Source organism: Silurus aristotelis, assembly GCF_946808225.1.
Source record: "Silurus aristotelis genome assembly, chromosome: 24".
Classification (NCBI taxonomy): domain Eukaryota; kingdom Metazoa; phylum Chordata; class Actinopteri; order Siluriformes; family Siluridae; genus Silurus; species Silurus aristotelis.
In genome coordinates this window covers 17,996,147-18,016,618 of record NC_139597.1, presented here as the reverse complement: position 1 = coordinate 18,016,618, position 20,472 = coordinate 17,996,147, and the positions used below count along the sequence as shown (strand labels likewise).

Here is a 20,472-nt window from a genome sequence, read left to right as displayed (position 1 = left end):
GTCAGGAAGACTATTCCAGAGTTTAGGATCTAAATGTGAAAATGCTCTACCGCCTTTAGTGGACTTTGCTATTCTAGGAACTACTAGAAGCCCAGAGTTTTGAGATCTCAGGGAGCGTGACGGATTGTAGCGTGTTAAAAGACTGGATAGATACATGGGAGCCAAACCATTTAGTGCTTTATAAGTGAGTAGCAGTAGTTTGTAGTCTATTCGAAACTTAATAGGAAGCCAATGTAGGGACGATAAGATTGGGGTTATATGATCGTATTTTCTTGACCTAGTAAGAACTCTTGCTGCGGCATTCTGAACTAACTGAAGCTTGTTTATTAATGATGCAGGACATCCACCTAGTAATGCATTACAGTAGTCTATTCTAGAGGTCATAAACGCATGGACGAGCTTCTCTGCATCAGATATAGATAACATATTTCTTAGCTTAGAAATATTTCTAAGGTGAAAGAAGGCTGTTTTTGTAACTTGATTGATGTGATTTTTGAAAGATAAGTTGCTGTCTAAAATAACGCCCAGGTCTTTTACCGTTGAACTAGTAGTTACAGAACAACCGTCTTAATGCAGGCTGAGATGCTGGAGCTTCTGTGTACTATTTTTTTGGCCGATGAGCAAAATCTCCGTTTTATCAGAATTTAATAGCAGAAAGTTATGGGTCATCCAATCTCTTATTTCTTCAACACACTCAGTTATGCGAGCTAATTGAGCTGTATCGCCTGGTTTGGATGAAATATATAGCTGGGTATCATCAGCATAACAATGGAAGCTAATTCCATGCCTTCTAATAATATTTCCTAATGGAAGCATGTATATTGTAAAAAGCAGGGGTCCTAGAACTGACCCTTGTGGCACGCCATAATTTACTAGCATTATCCTGGATAGCTCTCCATTTAAATCTACGAAATGGTAACGATTGGACAGGTAGGGTTTAAACCAGCTTAATGCCTGTCCCTGAATACCGATGTAATTCTGTAAGCGATCGAGGAGAAGATCATGATCTATGTGTCGAAAGCAGCACTAAGATCTAGTAAAACTAATAGGGAGATGTAGCCTTGGTCTGAAGCTAAAAACAGGTCGTTAGTGATTTTAACTAGAGCAGTTTCTGTGCTATGATGGGGCCTAAAACCTGACTGAAACTCTTCAAAAATATTGTTCTCCTGCAAGTGGTTACATAACTGGGCAGCGACAATCTTTTCTAAAATCTTAGACATAAATGGGAGATTTGAAATTGGTCTGTAATTCGATAGCGTGTTTGGATCCAGATTAGGTTTTTTAATGAGGGGCTTAATAACTGCTAACTTGAGGGATTTAGGGACATGACCTAACGATAGTGAGGAGTTAATAATATGGAGAAGAGGCTCACCAGCTGTATATAACACTTCCTTCAGTAGTTTAGTGGGAATTGGATCTAACTGACATGTTGTTGATTTAGCTTTCATAATAGCATCATACAGCTCTTCCTGTCCTATACATGTAAAACAGTGTAGTTGTGGGGTTGTAAGTACGATTGTGTCGGGAGATGCTGTCAGATGTTGAACTGCCACAATTGTTTTTCTAATGTTATCTATTTTTTCAGTGAAGAAATTTATAAAGTCTTCACTACTAAACTGTGATGGAACACATTTTTCAGATCCCTGATTTGTTGTTAATTTAGCGACTGTACTGAAAAGGAACCTGGGATTGTTTTTGTTATTTTCTATGAGTTTGCTCAGGTGTTTAGCTCTAGCAGCTTTTAGCGCCTGTCTGTAGCTAAGCATACTGTCTTTATACGCAATTCTAAATACCTTCAATTTAGTTTTCCTCCATTTTCTCTCCAGATTACGTGTTGTTCTCTTTAGGGCATGCATATGACTATTATACCAAGGTGCAGGTGCTTGTTCTCGAACCTTTTTTAACCGGATGGGGGCAACAGTGTCTAAAGTGCTAGTGAGGATAAGGTCTATGTTGTTCGCCATCTCATCAAGATGATCAGCAGTTATGGGTTTAATGTGAAACTGAGATAAATCAGGCAGGTTATTTATGAATCTGTCCTTAGTGGTTGGAATAATAGTCCTACCAAGTCGATACCGTGGTGAAACACGGTTAATCTGCTCTACCGGTAGTGTGTACAGTAGGAGATAATGGTCTGTGATGTCATCACTCTGGGGTAAAATATCTATATCAGTGACGTCTGCTCCGTGGGATATTATTAAGTCTAGTGTGTGGTTAAAACGGTGGGTTGGTCTGGTGACGTTTTGTTTAACTCCAAAAGAGTTTAGTAAATAGACAAATGATAATCCTAGGGCATCGTTTGCATCATCTACATGAATATTAAAATCTCCTACAAGCAGCACTTTATCAAAACTGATCAAGAGGTCTGAGAGAAAACAAGCAAACTCATGAAGAAAATCAGCGAAGTGAGAGCAGCGATTAAGAGGATGAAGAATGGAAAGTCGGTTGGACCAGATGACATACCGGTAGAAGCGTGGAGATGTTTAGGAGAGATGGCAGGGGAGTTTTTAACCAGATTGTTTAACAGGATTCTGGAAGGGGAGAGGATGCCTGAGGAATGGAGAAGGAGTGTGCTGGTACCGATCTTTAAGCATAAGGGAGATGTGCAGACCTGCAGTAACTACAGGGGAATTAAGTTGATCAGTCACACCATGAAGTTATGGGAAAGAGTAGTGGAAGCCAGGCTGAGAGAAGAGGTGACCATCTGTGAGCAACAGTATGGTTTCATGCCGAGGAAGAGCACCACAGATGCCTTATTTGCTTTGAGGATGTTGATGGAGAAGTATAGAGAAGGACAGAAGGAGCTGCATTGTGTATTTGTGGATTTAGAGAAAGCGTACGACAGGGTGCCGAGAGAGGAGTTGTGGTATTGTATGAGGAAGTCAGGTGTGTCAGAGAAGTATGTGAGGGTGGTGCAGGACATGTATGAGGACAGTGTGACGGCAGTAAAGTGTGCAGTAGGTACGACAGACTGGTTCAGGGTGAAGGTTGGACTGCATCAAGGTTCGGCCCTGAGCCCTTTCCTGTTTGCAGTGGTGATGGACAGGTTGACGGATGAGGTCAGACAGGAGTCTCCCTGGACTATGATGTTTGCAGATGATATTGTGATTTGTGGTGAGAGTAGAGAGCAGGTTGAGAAGAGCCTGGAGAGGTGGAGATATGCGCTGGAGAGAAGGGGAATGAAAGTCAGTAGGAGTAAGACAGAGTACATGTGTGTGAATGAGAGGGAGGGCAGTGGAGTGATGCGGTTGCAGGGAGAAGAGGTGGAGAAGGTGGAGGAGTTCAGGTACCTGGGGTCAACAGTGCAAAGTAATGGAGAGTGTTAGGGAAGTAAAGAAAAGAGTGCAGGCAGGGTGGAGTGGGTGGAGAAGAGTGACAGGAGTGATTTGTGATAGAAGAGTATCTGCAAGAATGAAAGGGAAAGTTTATAGGACTGTGGTGAGACCTGCGATGTTGTATGGATTAGAGACAGTGGCATTGAGTAAAAGACAGGAGGTGGAGCTGGAGGTAGCAGAGCTGAAGATGTTGAGGTTTTCGTTGGGAGTGACGAGGATGGACAAGATTAGAAATGAGTTTATTAGAGGGACAGCACATGTAGGATGTTTTGGTGACAAGGTGAGGGAGGCGAGATTGAGATGGTTTGGACATGTGCAGAGAAGGGACATGAATTATATTGAAATATATATATTAGAAAAATGCTAAAGATGGAGCCACCAGGTAGGAGGAAAAGAGGAAGGCCAAGGAGGAGGTTCATGGATGTGGTGAGGGAAGACATGCAGGTAGTTGGTGTAAAAGAGGCAGATATAGAGGACAGGGTGGTATGGAGACGGATGATCCGCTGTGGCGACCCCTAATGGGAGCAGCCGAAAGAAGAAGAAGAAGAAGGGAGATATCCCCTAGGGGCTTAAAAGGCTGTTGGTCCAGCCCCTCCAGCACCATGGAGAGGTCCCATTATAGGACTACACTTCTGGTGACCGGTAAATTCACTTGGAGCTTGTGCAGTTTGCTACAGATGCCGGTCGAGGTCTGACTAGTGTGCTCCCTGACCGTCCAATCAAAATGCAGACGTTTTTGGATGCCTGCTAGAGGGCCCCGGAGTTATTAATTCGAAATCTGATTGGTTAAACGACCAGCTTTTTGCAGCATGAACTTATGCTGCAACTTGTAGCAGTGCATCTGAGAAAAATGCTGAAAAATGAAGGGAATAGATGATCTGGGAATAATTCGATACATATTCATAGCGTAATATTTCAGCTTTAACTTGCTGCAAGTTATATTTAAATGTGTTAAACAACTGAGAACATGACACTTTGTTTAAACCCACCTATTTTTCAAGTCATCAACATGTGACTTATTGCTAAGGTGTACCCTGTATCACTGACTGTGAAAATGGGCATGTCTAATACAGCAATTTGGAAAATTGGTGAAGAAAAACCCAAAAGCAAGTCAGTAACATCACCAGCAACCTGAAGGTGTTACTCCTAAATGTTTTTAGATGCAAGCAATATATAATGATAGCAATATACAGTAAATGATTGAAATATATAAATCTCTCTGGCATCAAGTTTAACCTCAATCTAAAAAAGAAAACAAGGTGTGGAGAAGGAAAGGATCTGTTTATGATCCAAAGCCACATTTAATATGATATGAGAGACGATTTGAGAGATGATCGGATATATAAAATTATATAATATAGTAATCCCCTGCTTTACGGCGGTTCGAATCTCGCACTCTTGGTTTATCGCGGAATTGCATTTGCCACAGAAATAATTTGTTTGGCTGATTTTCTCGGTCTCTCGCTGATAGCACGATAGACCAATAAAATTATAGGGAATTGAATTTATGTTAAAATAATGAAATCTATTAATAAAAAATATAATTATTATTTATAAAATAAAGTAAACAAGTTAATACAAGAACATTACTGTATACATGAAATAGCATTTTTGGAGTTGCATGCATTTATCGCGGTTTTTCGATAATCTCGGGCAGTTTTTGTAACCAACACAATAAACGGGGGATTACTGTGTATATATATATATATACAGTGAGGAAAATAAGTATTTGAACACCCTGCGATTTTGCAAGTTCTCCCACTTAGAAATCATGGAGGGGTCTAAAATTGTCATCGTAGGTGCATGTCCACTGTGAGAGACATAATCTAAAAAAAAAAAATCCAGAAATCACAATGTATTATTTTTTTTTATTATTTATTTGTATGATACAGCTGCAAATAAGTATTTGAACACCTGAGAAAGTCAATGTTAATATTTGGTACAGTAGCCTTTGTTTGCAATTACAGAGGTCACACGTTTCCTGTAGTTTTTCACCAGGTTTGCACACACTGCATGAGGGATTTTGGCCCACTCCTGCACACAGATCTTCTCTAGATCAGTCAGGTTTCTGGCCTGTTGCTGTGAAACACGAAGTTTGCGCTCCCTCTAAAGATTCTCTATTAGGTTTAGGTCTGGAGACTGGCTAGGCCACGCCAGAACCTTGATATGCTTCTTACAGAGCCACTCCTTGGTTATCCTGGCTGTGTGCTTCGGGTCATTGTCATGTTGGAAGACCCAGCCTCGGCCCATCTTCAATGCTCTAACTGAGGGAAGGAGGTTGTTCCCCAAAATCTCGCAATACATGGCCCCGGTCATCCTCTCCTTAATACAGTGCAGTCGCCCTGTCCCATATGCAGAAAAACACCCCCAAATCATGATGCTACCACCCCCATGCTTCACAGTAGAGATGGTGTTCTTGGGATGGTACTCATCATTCTTCTTCCTCCAAACACGTTTAGTGGAATTATGACCCAAAAGTTCTATTTTGGTCTCATCTGACCACATGACTTTCTCCCATGATGCCTCTGGATTATCCAAATGGTCATTGGCAAACTTAAGACGTGCCTGGACATGTGCTGGTTTAAGCAGGGGAACCTTCCGTGCCATGCATAATTTCAAACCATGACGTCTTAGTGTATTACCAACAGTAACCTTGGAAACGGTGGTCCCAGCTCTTTTCAGGTCATTGACCAGCTGCTCCCGTGTAGTTCTGGGCTGATTTCTCACCTTCCTTAGGATCATTGAGACCCCACGAGGTGAGATCTTGCATGGAGCCCCAGTCCGAGGGAGATTGACAGTCATGTTTAGCTTCTTCCATTTTCTAATGATTGCTCCAACAGTAGACCTTTTTTCACCAAGCTGCTTGGCAATTTCCCTGTAGCCCTTTCCAGCCTTGTGGAGGTGTACAATTTTGTCTCTAGTGTCTTTGGACAGCTCTTTGGTCTTGGCCATGTTAGTAGTTGGATTCTTACTGATTGTATGGGGTGGACAGGTGTCTTTATGCAGCTAACGACCTCAAACAGGTGCATCTAATTTAGGATAATAAATGTAGTGGAGGTGGACATTTTAAAGGCAGACTAACAGGTCTTTGAGGGTCAGAATTCTAGCTGATAGACAGGTGTTCAAATACTTATTTGCAGCTGTATCATACAAATAAATAGTTTAAAAATCATATATTGTGATTTCTGGATTTCTTTTTTAGATTATGTCTCTCACAGTGGACATGCACCTACGATGACAATTTCAGACCCCTTCATGAGTTCTAAGTCGGAGAACTTTCAAAATAGCAGTGTGTTCAAATACTTATTTTCCTCACTGTATATATATATATATATATATATATATATATATATATATATATATATATATATATATATATATATATATATAAAATCATATTTAGTAATATTTTCATTCTACAGCTATGAGTTCCATCAGTACTGAGTCAGTACAGGAGCAGCCTTGCAACCTCAAGCCTCCATACTACCTCCACCATGCTTTACCTGTTCACTTGCATGCTTTGGATCATGAGCAGATCCTATCTTTCTCCACACTTTGTATTTGTATTTTTTTTTTCATTTGATGCGAGTTGATGCCTGATGTGAGTTTTGCATCTTGTAGTTTGGCTTATATAAGCATTGTGCTTAAACCCTGGACACTGAGCTGAAGCTAGCAAGCTTTCTGAGAAAACCAATTCGACAAAACAGTGTTTTGTAGATAGCACTGATCTTTACACCCAGCCTCTGCAATTTTGTATCGGCTTGAATATATTCTTTTAACACTTATACATAGTTATATATACATTACACCCTTCTTTCTGAAACAATGTAGTGCCACATTTAGACTTTTAGCACCAAGGACAGACATGCCAAAGACATAACATTTTTCCTGGAAGGCGAAAAAACGGCTCCTTTTCTCCAATTATTTGCAAACATTATGATGCTGACCTTCAGAAAAAACTCTTCTTTGAAGTGAAGAGGTTTCCGATAAAGCCTGGTGAATACATTGATGAATACATTGACAAGCCCATACTCAGACTTATACACAATGAGAAGATGTTTCAACACTTTTTTTTTTATCCTTTGCCATCCATAATATGGATAGAAATCAATCAAAGACGGACTATATATCTAGCCATATCTAGTTTTCACACAGTCACACATGCCCGTGTGTTATGATATTCCGAGTGTTAAGCAGGTCTTTGTGAACCCAGCCAGCACCCTGCACCAGTCACGTTAGGCATTCGCTCACATGCTGCCCCTATCCTCGCATTTCCATGGTAACCTGGTTGCACTGGTGAAGCAAACTCAATCAGATATCTGTATTTTTTGTTTTTCCCTTCAGCCCAAGGGCCCTGATCTTTAAAAACCGAAGCGGTATCACACACCCTAATTCCAATGTGGTGACTGTATTTCAGATTGCCATTATTTTACCACACACATATAATCCATATTTCTAAACAGGATATTGTGTGTTTTTTTTATTTTATTTTATTTTTTAGCATTCTACAAATTGACCAAAGAATATGAGTGTTCTTATCTCTAGACATATCTTAGCTATGTATGGTATATGATTCATCCTGGAATTACAGCCTTTATCACAGGGCTCAACAAACTTTTTTCATTTCTTTAATGGGGGTCGGTCTGTAACAGACAGTGACATGGGCTGGAGTGACTACCAGTATTATTGTAGAGATTTTATGATGATCTGGATTGTTTTGGCCTCCAAATGCTAGATTAGTTTATTATTTTGTTTTGCACCTTACAGACAAATGAGCGTTGCATTTCAAGATATATCACCTATTAAAAACGCCTTATTACTATCATAATGAGATTTTTTCCTATTTCATTGCTATTAAATTAATTGCATACTAAATATCAAAAGTAAGAAAAATAAAATCATGAAAATCTGCCAATGCTCCCTATAGGGCTGATATAGGAATATGAAAATATTAACTAATACATCTAATTATATAATAAATTCTAATGAATAAATATAATAAAGCGCTCTCTATATAGCCCTCAGTGTCACAAGTAAAAACACACATTAATTGGTGTCAGTGATTCGCCTCCAGAGGCCACTCTTGTAATGACAGTTGACCGGAAAAACGGTCTGGATTTTTGCTGAAAAAACAAGATTTCCAGCGATCAACTATCAGTGTCTCGACCTCTAGTATTAAATAAGGTACTTTCGGTTGGAAGTCAAACTTTATTGTTAAAAATAGATAAGAAAATATATAAAATATTTTCAAAATATGTCTCTGGCATTGAGCAGAGGGCCTTTCCAAATGTGTGGGGCCGTAGATTGGGGACCCTTATTTTAGGGAATTTTTCACCTCATTGCAAGAGGTCTATGGATTAAAAGAATCTATGAATTATGAAATATCTGTTCCTTGATCATATTATTACTATTCTCTCTCTCTCTCTCTCTCTCTCTCTCTCTCTCTCTCTCTCTCTCTCTCTCTCTCTCTCTCTCTCTCTCTCTCTCTCTCTCTCTTTTTGTAGTGTTCTTACGTTCCCAAATGCGAGCGAGATAACCAGAAAATGCGAGAAGACATCCTAAGGTTACAGCACTACTGGAGTGAAGAGGGGAGTAATCAGTCCTTCACCTGCTTCTTCAATCCCCAGAGGAGGTACAGTATCACACTCTCCTCACACACACACTTCTTTCTTCCTCTGAGTCATTAGAAAACGCAAGAGTTACAGTTAAACTGCTGAGAGTAATAAAAATATACTGAAGATTTATCAAGAGAATAAAAAAAGTAGGCCATTGTTCTAATAAGTCTAAAAAATCTTAATTAGCCGTGACTTAAGTCTTAAATGCATAGGATTTACTGTACATTAGCTATCCATAGTGATGGACCAAACCTAGCAACAGCCAACTAGCATGTTTGTTCTGCACTTGCATAAGAGAACAAACCCATCCAGTACCAGCAGGTGTCAGTAGTCTGTATTGTTCTCTTTCTCGCCCGTGAGCTCCGCCTCCAATTAAAGATGCAGAATACTTGCTTAAAAACCACCTGACATTGCTTGATGGCCGACCATCAGTTTGTTGTGCCTGCAGCTTCAAGTTCTTATCCTTCATTCTTAATCTAGTTTTCTATATTTTATTGGTTAAATATGATGCTACATTGTAAAGAGAACGATAACATTTGGAGAGAGAACTTGAGTAACTTTTTGGAACTGTATTGTTAGCGATCCTTCAACCAGCTGTAGTTTAGGCTACAGGTTGGCACCGGTACCAAAACCTTGTGAAAAGTGCACTGATTGGAGAGGCTTATTAATTAACTGTTAGATTTTTGACAAAAATTAACTGGACAAATATCGGCCAAAAAAAATCCTCATCATATATCGTCATCAGCCAGAGATAAACCCATATCGCATGACCTCTAATCTGTAATATGCAAAGAACCTTTACATGCTGTCTATATTCTATTGCTTCACAGTATGTTCCCATGCCCATGTATCCTTTCATGTATACCATATTTTAAAAACCTAAAACATGATTTTAACATCTAAATACACTACGAACAACTGTATTTCTGACCTTCCCAGCAATATGTTGAACTTTTTAAACTTTTTAGCAAACAGTTGAAAGCATACAATTGTAGCAGATGCATCTGGCACTAGCATGAAATTTTCCCTTTATTTGAACTGCTAACGCCAGCTCCACGAATATATGGGTTGGCATGCGAGATCGTGAGTGGCCCGCTATAAAGCTCTCAACCCTATCAACCACCTTTGGGATAAATGCTAATGCTGACCGCCTCCAGCCTCCGAAGCCTCCTCACTTCACTTCACTTCACTTCACTTCACCCTTATCACTTTGCTAATGCCCTTGTGGTTGAATGAGCATAAAATCTATTGAAACATCTTCCCAGAAGAGTAGGGGCTATTAGGACAAAATATGGAATGGAGTGTTTTAAAAGCACATATCTACAGTATCTAAAAATGAGGTGTCCACAAACCTTTGTCCATATTGTATATATTCTATTGTATTGAAGATGCAAATGCTGGACTTCTGACAGTTGCCATTTTACAGACCAAAACGTATTTAATTTTAACTATTGCCCATGAATTTACCATTAATTAGCATTAAACCAATCAACAAAAATAAATTGCCTTTCCTTTTAATGTACTGGTAGGAAAACCTTGCACGTTTAACCCTCCGCATTGGTTTAGTCCAGGTTGACCTTGAGTTTTGTCCTATTAAAAAACAAAAATATACACAGACATGACAAAAAAGAACAAAAAAAGAAAGGTGCTTACAACTTAAAACATGTACTTGCACAGTAATATTGTTTTCGTCTCATATCCCAGCAATGTTAGGAAGCTGGGATCAGCCATGATACAGTACTGTACATCACCCCTGAAGCACTGAGGGTTAAGGGTCTTGCTCAGGGGGTCACAAGAGTTGCAGCTTGGCAATACCAGGGCATAAAACCCTGACCTTTTGATCTATAACTCAGATTTGACCTACAGATCAGCAATTCATGTTATTAAATACAGCTCAAATTTGGCCAAGAACAATCTCAATGTAGACAAAATTGCAACCCCTGGATACAGATTTCAATAAAGATTTGATGGTTCTTTTTAAATTAGATCTTGAATTCAAGATCTCGAGCTAGTGGAATATACACTGCACCATTTATAAACACTGCAGAACCAAGTATGTGATTTGTAGGGACATAGAACACTCACCAGTCTTTAATCCTCCAGGACAGATTGACGCACTTATAACCAGTAGGAAAGATCTAAATAAATTTCTCAGTTTAAACATTTACTGCGTGATCCTGGTGAAAAACTCCGCTGACTCATTGTTCTCCAGGTGACTCTTTACGAATCTTTATGTGGGATACCTTTGGACTGCGCTGATACAAGTGTAATTTGCTTGTTAATGCTGATATGTTGCTTTTGGCTCAATTGCTATTTTCAAGGCTGAACAGTTGGTCTTTCACTCCCAAAATGCACACCAAGCACTTTATAAGTCTGCACCCAAAACCCTTTGCATATACAAGCCAGATCAGTGGATGTTCAGTATTCACCTTTTGTAACTCCACATACAACAAACCGAACACACTCAATAATTATATCTGAATGAAACCCTTTTGTGGCACACTGCAGCAATCCATTCAAGTGTAGTTACACTCCATCCACATCCATTATAAAATCCGAGTCCAAAAATAGCAGTGTTTGAATAACGTAGCACTCTGCGGCTGCTATAAAAAGAGGTGATGTGGCAGGCGTTACAAGGTCTTTTCCTTTATTTTCATTCAATAAATTAAAAGGCTGAACAGCTTCCTTTCAGTGCCACAAAAAAAACAAACATAGGAAACAAAAAAAAATTTTTTTCCTCTCGTGGGACCTTGTCCTCTTTTTGATGAAGAGGTTATAGAGGAAAAATAGAAAAAATGAGTAATTTACAATGCTTTGGTCTAAGCAGTTCCTTGTCACCCGCTGGTTCTTGCACAACTCTTTACCTCCAAAGTCAACTACTGGAGGACCAGTCAAGCCCCTCAAAACTGCCCTAATTCCCTACATACAACCAAATTATTATACCTTCCATTGTACCATTACACCATTGTCCAGTAGGTAAGTGGTAGCTCAGTGGTTAAGCTTCTTGAGCATGATCGGAAGGTCAGGGGTTTTAAACTAGGTATTGCCAAGCTGCCACTGTTCATGCTGTTAAACATGGCCCTTAACCCTTGGTGCTCCAGGCAGTGCTGTAACATCTCCGATCCCAGAGTTGACCATGTCCCTGCTGGCACCATCATGCCACTAATTACATGCCTGTATAAAAAAACTTTGCAATTTAGATCAAACCACAGGCATGAGCACTTCTACTTTGGGTTCCTGCCCTTGGCATGGTGGGTGGAACTCACCACATAGAACCTAAGACCCAAAATCACCAGGCTGGTACCGTGCTATACCCTTGCTCTTCTCCATCAGAGCCCCCCCATAGCATAGCATCCACTAAAATGTTCCCATGCTGGAGGTCTGGTTTAGCTTCTAGCTTGCATCTGGCTGGGCCTTGAATGGATTGGATGCTGAAATTTAGCCCCTAGAAGTGAAAAGACATTTTTCCAAGGCATCAAACAAAAACAACTTGCACTCTGTCCATATGGTTTATGCACACAAATATGTTTGGCATGGTCTGCATTGATACCCGCATTTAACTCAAACCTGCGAAATCTGCCTCATGGGCTGGAGTTGCCCTTAGGGTTCAAATGGGCAAATTAAAATATAGTCCGTACTTAAACACTGAGAATTATTGTCTTAGGCCCTAGCAAACACCTGGACACCCAAGAAATGGTACCCCAAAACCAGTAAATAGTCCTGAGTGATGGGAACCACTAACATAATGCTTCCCATTCAAAACAATTTCTATTCTAGAATGAGTACATTGAAAGGTAAGCCCTGATTTCAGTGTGTCAAAGGGTAAAAACTTATTTTTCACTGCAGTATCGCCACATTGGGGTTCAGGTCCTTGCCAATATCAGGCCCCATGAAAATCGCACCTCTAACCCAAAAGTTCCCACTTAGGCATAGGTGCAATCAAAAAAAGGGTAATTTAATTGATTTCTGAGATTTCTGAACTGATTTCTAAAATTCTTCCCTATTTGCACTTTTAGGATACATATAATTTAGCTTTTGAGGGCAGGCATTCCAATTTAAATGTTTCCTTTTCAATGGGCACTTGATAGTCCTAAAATGAATAAGTCCAAAGTGGATATATTCGAAAACACCATTTTCGCATTGCAATATGGACTGTGAAAACAAAGGCTTTAGAAAACGAGGACACATTTTTAGTCACGTGACTGTGCCTTCCCTCGACATTTCCGCAAAGAGCCAGAAAGTAAATAAATGCTGGTTTAATGTTTAATGCTTTGTTTATGCGCAGTACAGGGATTTAGTGTAAGCATATGGATGTAGTTTATTCAAACACTCTTTAGACTGAAAATGAGGCCAGCAGCACGTAAAAGGCAGCGGATGTGGGTAGGGGAGTTTGAGCACCTCATTTAGATGACATCTTCAGAGGTGCAGAAAGGTAATTGGTAACCTTCATTGTCAATTAATTATAGTAAAGTAAACAGTACATATATTGAATCATAAAAGTAGTTGTGTAAAGAGGTAAAGTTACTTATCTTTGGATACTTAGTAAAACTAGCCCAGAAAAATTACTTAAATACACTATTGAAGTACATTTACTCAAATACTTTACACCACTGTTGTCTGATGTGCAGCAGTGCTGGTGAAAGATAATTTGGCTAACGAGGCCTGGAGCAGACACCCTGCCTCTCAGCCTTGACAGCACATTTGACAGAGAATAGTTTGTCTATTCACAAAAAGATCTACTTTCTTGTAAATTGGCCAGTCTCCAAATACAGGACTGCTGTTAGATATCCAATGCATTATCCCAGGAGGCAGACCTAAAGTACAGTGCGGAATGCATCTCTCCTGTTACAGAATGTGCCTTCGGAACCACAAATAGAATCCCTCATGGGCGTTGACTTGATTTAAACCATAAATGTGGTGGTGTCTGTACCCGTAACTATACAGCTTCCAATTTGGGGTTATAGGGCAGTGGTGGTTCAGTGGTTAAGGTTTTGGATTACTGATCATAAAGTCAGTGGTTTACTATTGGGCCCTTGAGTAAGGCACTTAACTCTCTGTACCCCAGGAGCAAAGTACCATGACGGACCCTGCTCTCAGACATGCAAAAATTGTAGCTAATTGTAGTAGCTCAGTGGTTAAAGGGTTACTGATTGGAAAGGCGGGGGGGGGGGGGTGTTTTGGTTCTGTCGCAAATAGAGTATTTGGAATCCTTTATAGAGAATCAAAGCTATGAGCCTCAATTCCAGTGCCATTGCAGTGCCATATGTGGTGCCATTGATACTCTAATAGAAAAACTATGCATGTTGCATCACCAACGGGAAACAAGGCTTTTTTTTTATTTTATTTTAGAATATCTTATTGAACCCACAGGAAAATTGACCCCAGCTCTGGGATATGAGAAGAGTGCAGGGTCAGCCATCATACAGCACCCCTGGAGCACAGAGGGTTAGAGGCCTTGCTCAAGGACCCCAAGTGAGGTAGCTTGGCGATACCGAGGGTTGAAACACCGGTCGTTTTGATCAGTAACTGATTGGTTTGGATTGGATTAAATATCCCAACAAAACATCTTGTTTTTCTTCACACTGAACTGAACCAACCCCAGTTTCCACTAAATATAAATCTGATACAGACTTGCCCTCTACTGAGGCATCAGGTGTGTTTTATTACTGTGTCTGGCACCTTCATGACTCCTCTCTACCCACTGGGCTTTCTCTTTGCAGAATGAGCTGCGCTCCAGCATCATAAATGCTACTTATCAACACTACAGGCCTCCTGGGCGGAGGCAATATGTGGAACCAGGGGGTGGGGGACTGCAGTTTGTTGAGAAAATACTCCCTGGTGGACAAACTATTATCTCGGTTGCTTCAGCAATATCTTAAGACCCTTTGCTGAAATAGCATTCTCGATTTAGCAGTCATGCCTCCCATATTATCCGGTCGTAATTCGACTCGCTGACCCGTGGGAATGGTTACTCACCTCTTTCTATTGTCAGCAGTGTTCTTCAGGTGAAAAAGAGAAATCCGCCGTAATGACTAATAATAAACCATCCTCAAAGTGGCTGAGCTTTTCATTTCGTTTATTTGATCAGCGAACAAACGGGAAGCCTAGAAGTGGAATCTGGGCATGCTTCACTTCCAGACTGGATTTAAGTGATGTCCTACATAAATACATTTGTTTTTTCTCCAGGACCGCTACAAAACTTTCTTCAGCATATTAAAAGTGTCCTACTTTCTTGTTAATATTCTCACTTAGGTCTGTCAGTCTGCATTCAATATAGTTGTAGCCTTATAGCAAAAAGAAAAACATCTCAGTTTTGACTTCTAGAAATTTTACCTCATAGTTTAAGCTCATATATATATATATATATATATATATATATATATATATATATATATATATATATATATATATATATATATATATATATATATATAATATATTTTTTTTTTAACGAAAAGCTCACTCTCTACATTGATGCATAGCTTATATTAGCGATCTTAAGCTAAATATTTATAATATTATATATAATAATTTTTTAAGACCAGTGCTGAAATAAAAACGGCACCCAACGATCCTTACGCTTTTAAACAACAAGCTTGTTAGCCTAGCTAGCAAGTTTTTAGCTTGATTAGTAGTTAGCATGATAGCAAAAACCAGTTTAAAAAGGAACACCTGTACACATTCAGTTATTCGATCAACCAATCATCTGGATGCAGTGCAATGCCTAATAATCGGACTTTAAAAAAATCCGATATCACAGACAAACTGAAACTCGATAGTTAAAAAGAGTAGAAAAAAAAACGTCCAGTCCAATCTTCTAGGTTGGGTGATGCTGTGATAGTTTCAGTTTTCTTTTTATGGCTGGCAACGAAAAGATGAATTAAAGCCAGACGTTCTTTTCCTGTTCTGTCTCCGGGAAGACGCAGCTCTACCTCTGCCATGTAAATCTGTATTCTATGGGACTCTCAGGACACGCCTCGGTCTCCGTAGTGTTGCGATACGTCATATTCACGTAGCAGCAGTGGTGCTGAGAGAAATGGTTTAGCGAGGAGAAATCACTCGACATCTTAAATATTGGTCACGAAATATTGGTCATTTTCTAAATAATACTAATAATTATGGATAAATAAATTGGTTTATCAAATATGCAAATACGTTCAAAAGGATGCATCGCGATACAAATGGCAACTTTTTTAAATCAATGCAGCACATTGTTAACTTTTACGGCGTTGCACTGTTGCAAATCGCCGATCGCTGAGTCAGCGATTTTAGCCACACCTTCAGCCAATGGTCGAACATGTGTCTTACTAATGCTGAACTTTTTTAAAACCCACAGATAAGATTGTAAACATGCTCTGAAACCGCTCTTTAATCACTGTATACATTTTGTGTCTGAATGAGTCTTTCATCAAGTCGTATTGTTTCCAGTCATCCTTCATGAGTTAGTACACAGATGTATGGCTGCTCCGAAAAGCAGAGTAATCAGACCTATTCAGAGTTTTCACATCAGAACAGATTAGCATCTAGGAAAGCTAGGTAGACCTGCTGAGATTTGCCTCAAATGTTCCCATTAGCTGCTTCCTGATTTCTTTTCCTGTACACTGCTGTGGAATCTTAAGTAACCCACAGAAAGTGCAAGGTTTAGCGTTCGAACATCTGGAGAACTTTGTCTCTTTGTTCATTTAAACACTGTTTCTATTTGCACATCTGTAGATTCTAAACTGTATTTTGTTAAGTACATTTACTGTGCACTGACTACTACTTTCTACCTGTTTGTCTGTCCATCAATCCATCTGTCCATCTATGCATCTATCCATCTATCTATCAACCTGTCCAAACTCACTATCCATCCATCCATGCATTAATTGTTCATCTGACTTTCTTAGTCCGTCTGTCCATCAATCCATCTGTCTGTAAACTGTCCATCCATCCACCCATCTGCCTGTTGGTCAACTCTCTATCTGTCAGTCTGCCCTTCATCTGTCTATCTATCTGTCTCAACTCTTTATCCAACCATCCATTCATCCATCCAGTAGTTGTTCATCTGACTTTCTGTCTGTGCATCAATAAATTCATCTGTGTCGACTATCTATTGATTTATCCACCCACCGATCCATTCATCCTTGCATCTATCTTTTTGAGTCCATCCATCCATCCATCCATCTATCCATCCATCCATCTATATCTATCCATCTTTCTGAGTCTGCCTGTCCATTAATCCATCTGTCTGTCAACTGTCCATCCATCCACCCATCTGCCTGTCGGTCAACTCTCTATCTCTCAGTCTTCCCTTCGTCTGTCTATCTATCTGTCTCAACTCTTTATACATCCATCCATTAGTTGTTCATCGGAGTTTCTGTCATCTATCTATTGATTTATCTATCCATAGTCTGTCTGTCTGTCTGTCTGTCTGTCTGTCTGTCTGTCTGTCTATCATAACCTTCTTTGTGTGTCTCTTCCCCCTGCAGGCCAGATGATGTGCTATGGCAGCGTTCTCATGATGTCAGTGTTCTTCTTCACTGCGTGCTGTGGCCGATGCTGAGTCTGCTGGTCGGGACGCTCATCGTCCTCCTCACTGTCTGCGCTCGCAGTTTGGCCGTGAGAGCCGAGGCCATTCAGAAGCGGAAGTTCTCCTAAGAGCGAAGCGCTGCGGGGACTGACAAGACATTCGTTTGGCTTCCGAGGTGCGCCTGCACACCGCTTGCAAAGCTGTGGAGCATCTTTAGCTGAAACCCATGTGTTCTATGTGGGGCTGAAAGCCCACAAGAGTGTGGGCACTTCTGGCATGGTGTCACTGGCTCTTGAAAGTCGGGAATACTTAGGCCTAGCTGAGGACAATCGATCATTTTAATAGGAGTAGAATTACCCATGCAACGCTTGTTGGTTTTGTTTGTCGTAGGTGTGGAATATGGAATATAAAAAAACAAAAACAAAAAAAAACACGATGTATTTAAGTGGTAATTGTGGTCTTTTAAAGCCATATAGACAAATGAAATAGGCTACACAAGGCAACATCATGTTGTTCTTCCTCAGTTCCGTTTTCAGTGCTCGTCTCGTCGTCCGTAATTTACGTAACATTCCCCGCATTTGCGTGATCTGTGCCTGTATTAGCTAAGCTTCAGGCTAAGCTCTCATTAGCACTGACTGATGTCTTTTAAGTAGCATTCGCTAATGTAGCAAGAAACGAAATGTTGTCCGTTGAGTAGCCACTTTTTCTACCTCTTCCGCGTCTCATTTATTAGCGTTAACGTTCCTCAGTCCAAGCATTTCCGTGTCTTTTAGCTAATCATCAATGATGCATGTTTGTTTCACTCACAAACTGCTTTGCCATAGCTAGAGATGCTACGTCCGTGACTTCTTGTTCTGCGAATATCCGCCTGGACACGAGGCACCGCAAGGTATATTAATCTCGCTCAAACACCACAGTGTGGAACATCAGAGGTTTATCTTTATACAATATAGTCGCAAACAAATGCTAATATATATGAGGGAAAATTATATCTCCACAGCAAAAAAATTATTAGTGATACAGACTTTGTTGCGTTGTCTGTACAATTCCTCCCGTGGCTAGTTTTTAATATTCTGACCCGTAGCGCTTTGTGAATCCCTTTGTCCCGACTAGCCTCGGTCTGAACGCCATCCCACAACGCATAATGAATTTCTCTTTACCTCAAAATGTCCCCTGGAGTATTCGCAGCGCTGCTCCCGAGATCCCTACTTAATAAAAAATAACAGGAAGCAGGATAATTAAGTTGGGGGGATGAGATAATTAAACCGTGGCCAACAACTACAAAAAAAAAAAGTGCATGGATTTTACAACAGCTGGGTTGATTTGCATACAGATTTTTGCCCCGCCCTCACTCACTGATGTGTTTGTTAATTACGAATTGAGTGGAAATTTATTTATTGATAGATTTTTTATAGACAGCTAACTTATATACTTCTTATATAGTTATACTCACCAACTTATGATAGAGTTGCATTTCCTGACGTAACATCAATAATATCGTAAGTCGAGACTTAGCCTAGCATACCCAGGAGTCGTAAAGAATGGTGCTCAATGGGATAGTATAATGTAAATTGAACAAATTTCAATACATAATTTAGCAAAATTTTTGCAATTTACAGTACAGTATTGTATGTACCGCTATATGCGTGGATGAGTGGAGGGCGGAGCTTATTTTTACAACTTTGTCGCTACTCAAGATCGAAAAATTGGCAGTCTAACCGTTGTAACTCATGGACCCTTTGTAGTGTAGAATATAATGACTTACAGTGCAGTGATTTTTGATTGACATGATTGTGATTAGGATTCATATTCAGATGTTCCAGATGATGAATTGATGGTTCTTTGATGAACACTTGTCAACATTAATAAGTGATCCTGGTATAAAGTAAGAAAATGACGCACTCCACTTCACACCTGGTGGTTATTCAGCTTTGCATCGTAGAGTAAAACCGTGCAACACACACCCAGATGTTAAATATAAAAAATATCCTGTGGTATTTCCACTTTGGCCTGTTAGACACTTAGGATGCGCATTGCGCAATTACATTGACCAAATAAGAGTCCTAGCTACAGTAAAAGAATGATATATTTAAATCATGGAATGAAAATATTGCATTGTTGGTTGAACTGGTGTTTGAGTGACATTAATATGAGACAACTTGACTTAATATTACCTCTACTTCTGAAAGGAAAAAAATGTCTGAGCAATACTTCTTTAGAAATGTGTGTGTATGTGTGTATATAAACACCTAGTCTTTTATGGTTTTTGAGACACAGGCATGTTCCTTTTGGTTCTATGTAAAATAAATAAATTAATTAATAAATAAAAAAAACCCGAATGAGTGGAACAAAGTGCAAATGTGGCACTTTTGTCTCGAACAGAACAACTTGTGTAAGACGGAGAACAGGAGAGAAACAAACATAAAAGTGGAAGCGTAGTAGTTTGGAGACATATTCCGTAAAGTGAAAGGAACCAACCTGGCTGCCGTTCCGTCCTTCACAATACTTCACTATACACCATGCGATTCCGTCTAGACAGCGACAAATTGGAACTGATTTCACCATACAAAATGACAAGACGATGAGCCGAAGCATCTGAGCTCTGTAAGCATTATTTAGAGAGCAAACAGTCGTCTGGAGTGATATCTATCATGGAACGTTCTGCCCCAGTCACTGCACCTAAATCCAAAAACTGCTCTGGGATGAACCGCATCACGGTTTTCCCCAAGAGGCACGGCTTTCAGCCAAAACGAACTGTCCGGAGGCTGAAAGTGTATAAAGCTGTTTTTTATGCTAAGGGAGGATTTTTCAATGAAAATATAGAGATATTTGTACATTTGTCTGATCAAAAGAAAGTTTTCATACAAAGTACCTGCATAGAAACAAAAGGAACCTTCATGTGTCTTTTAAAAACTGGCAAAAAACGTAAAGGTTTTTGACAGCCGCTATATACAGTGAGGAAAATAAGTATTTGAACACCCTGCTATTTTGCAAGTTCTCCCACTTAGAAATC

At 39.8% G+C, this 20,472-nt stretch overlaps 1 protein-coding gene across 1 annotated transcript in view; it reads left to right on the top strand.

Moving 5' to 3' along the window:
* Positions 1–19,954, top strand: part of LOC310719198 (calcium-activated potassium channel subunit beta-4-like) — a 41,385-nt gene extending 21,431 nt beyond the window's left edge. Inside the window, exons 2-3 of the mRNA XM_083528665.1 lie at positions 8,840–8,967; positions 17,419–19,954. Coding sequence (XP_083384791.1) covers positions 8,840–8,967; positions 17,419–17,587 — 297 coding nt within the window. The 3' untranslated portion in view covers positions 17,588–19,954. The remainder of the gene's footprint in view (positions 1–8,839; positions 8,968–17,418) is intronic.
* The last annotated feature ends 518 nt before the right edge of the window (positions 19,955–20,472 follow it).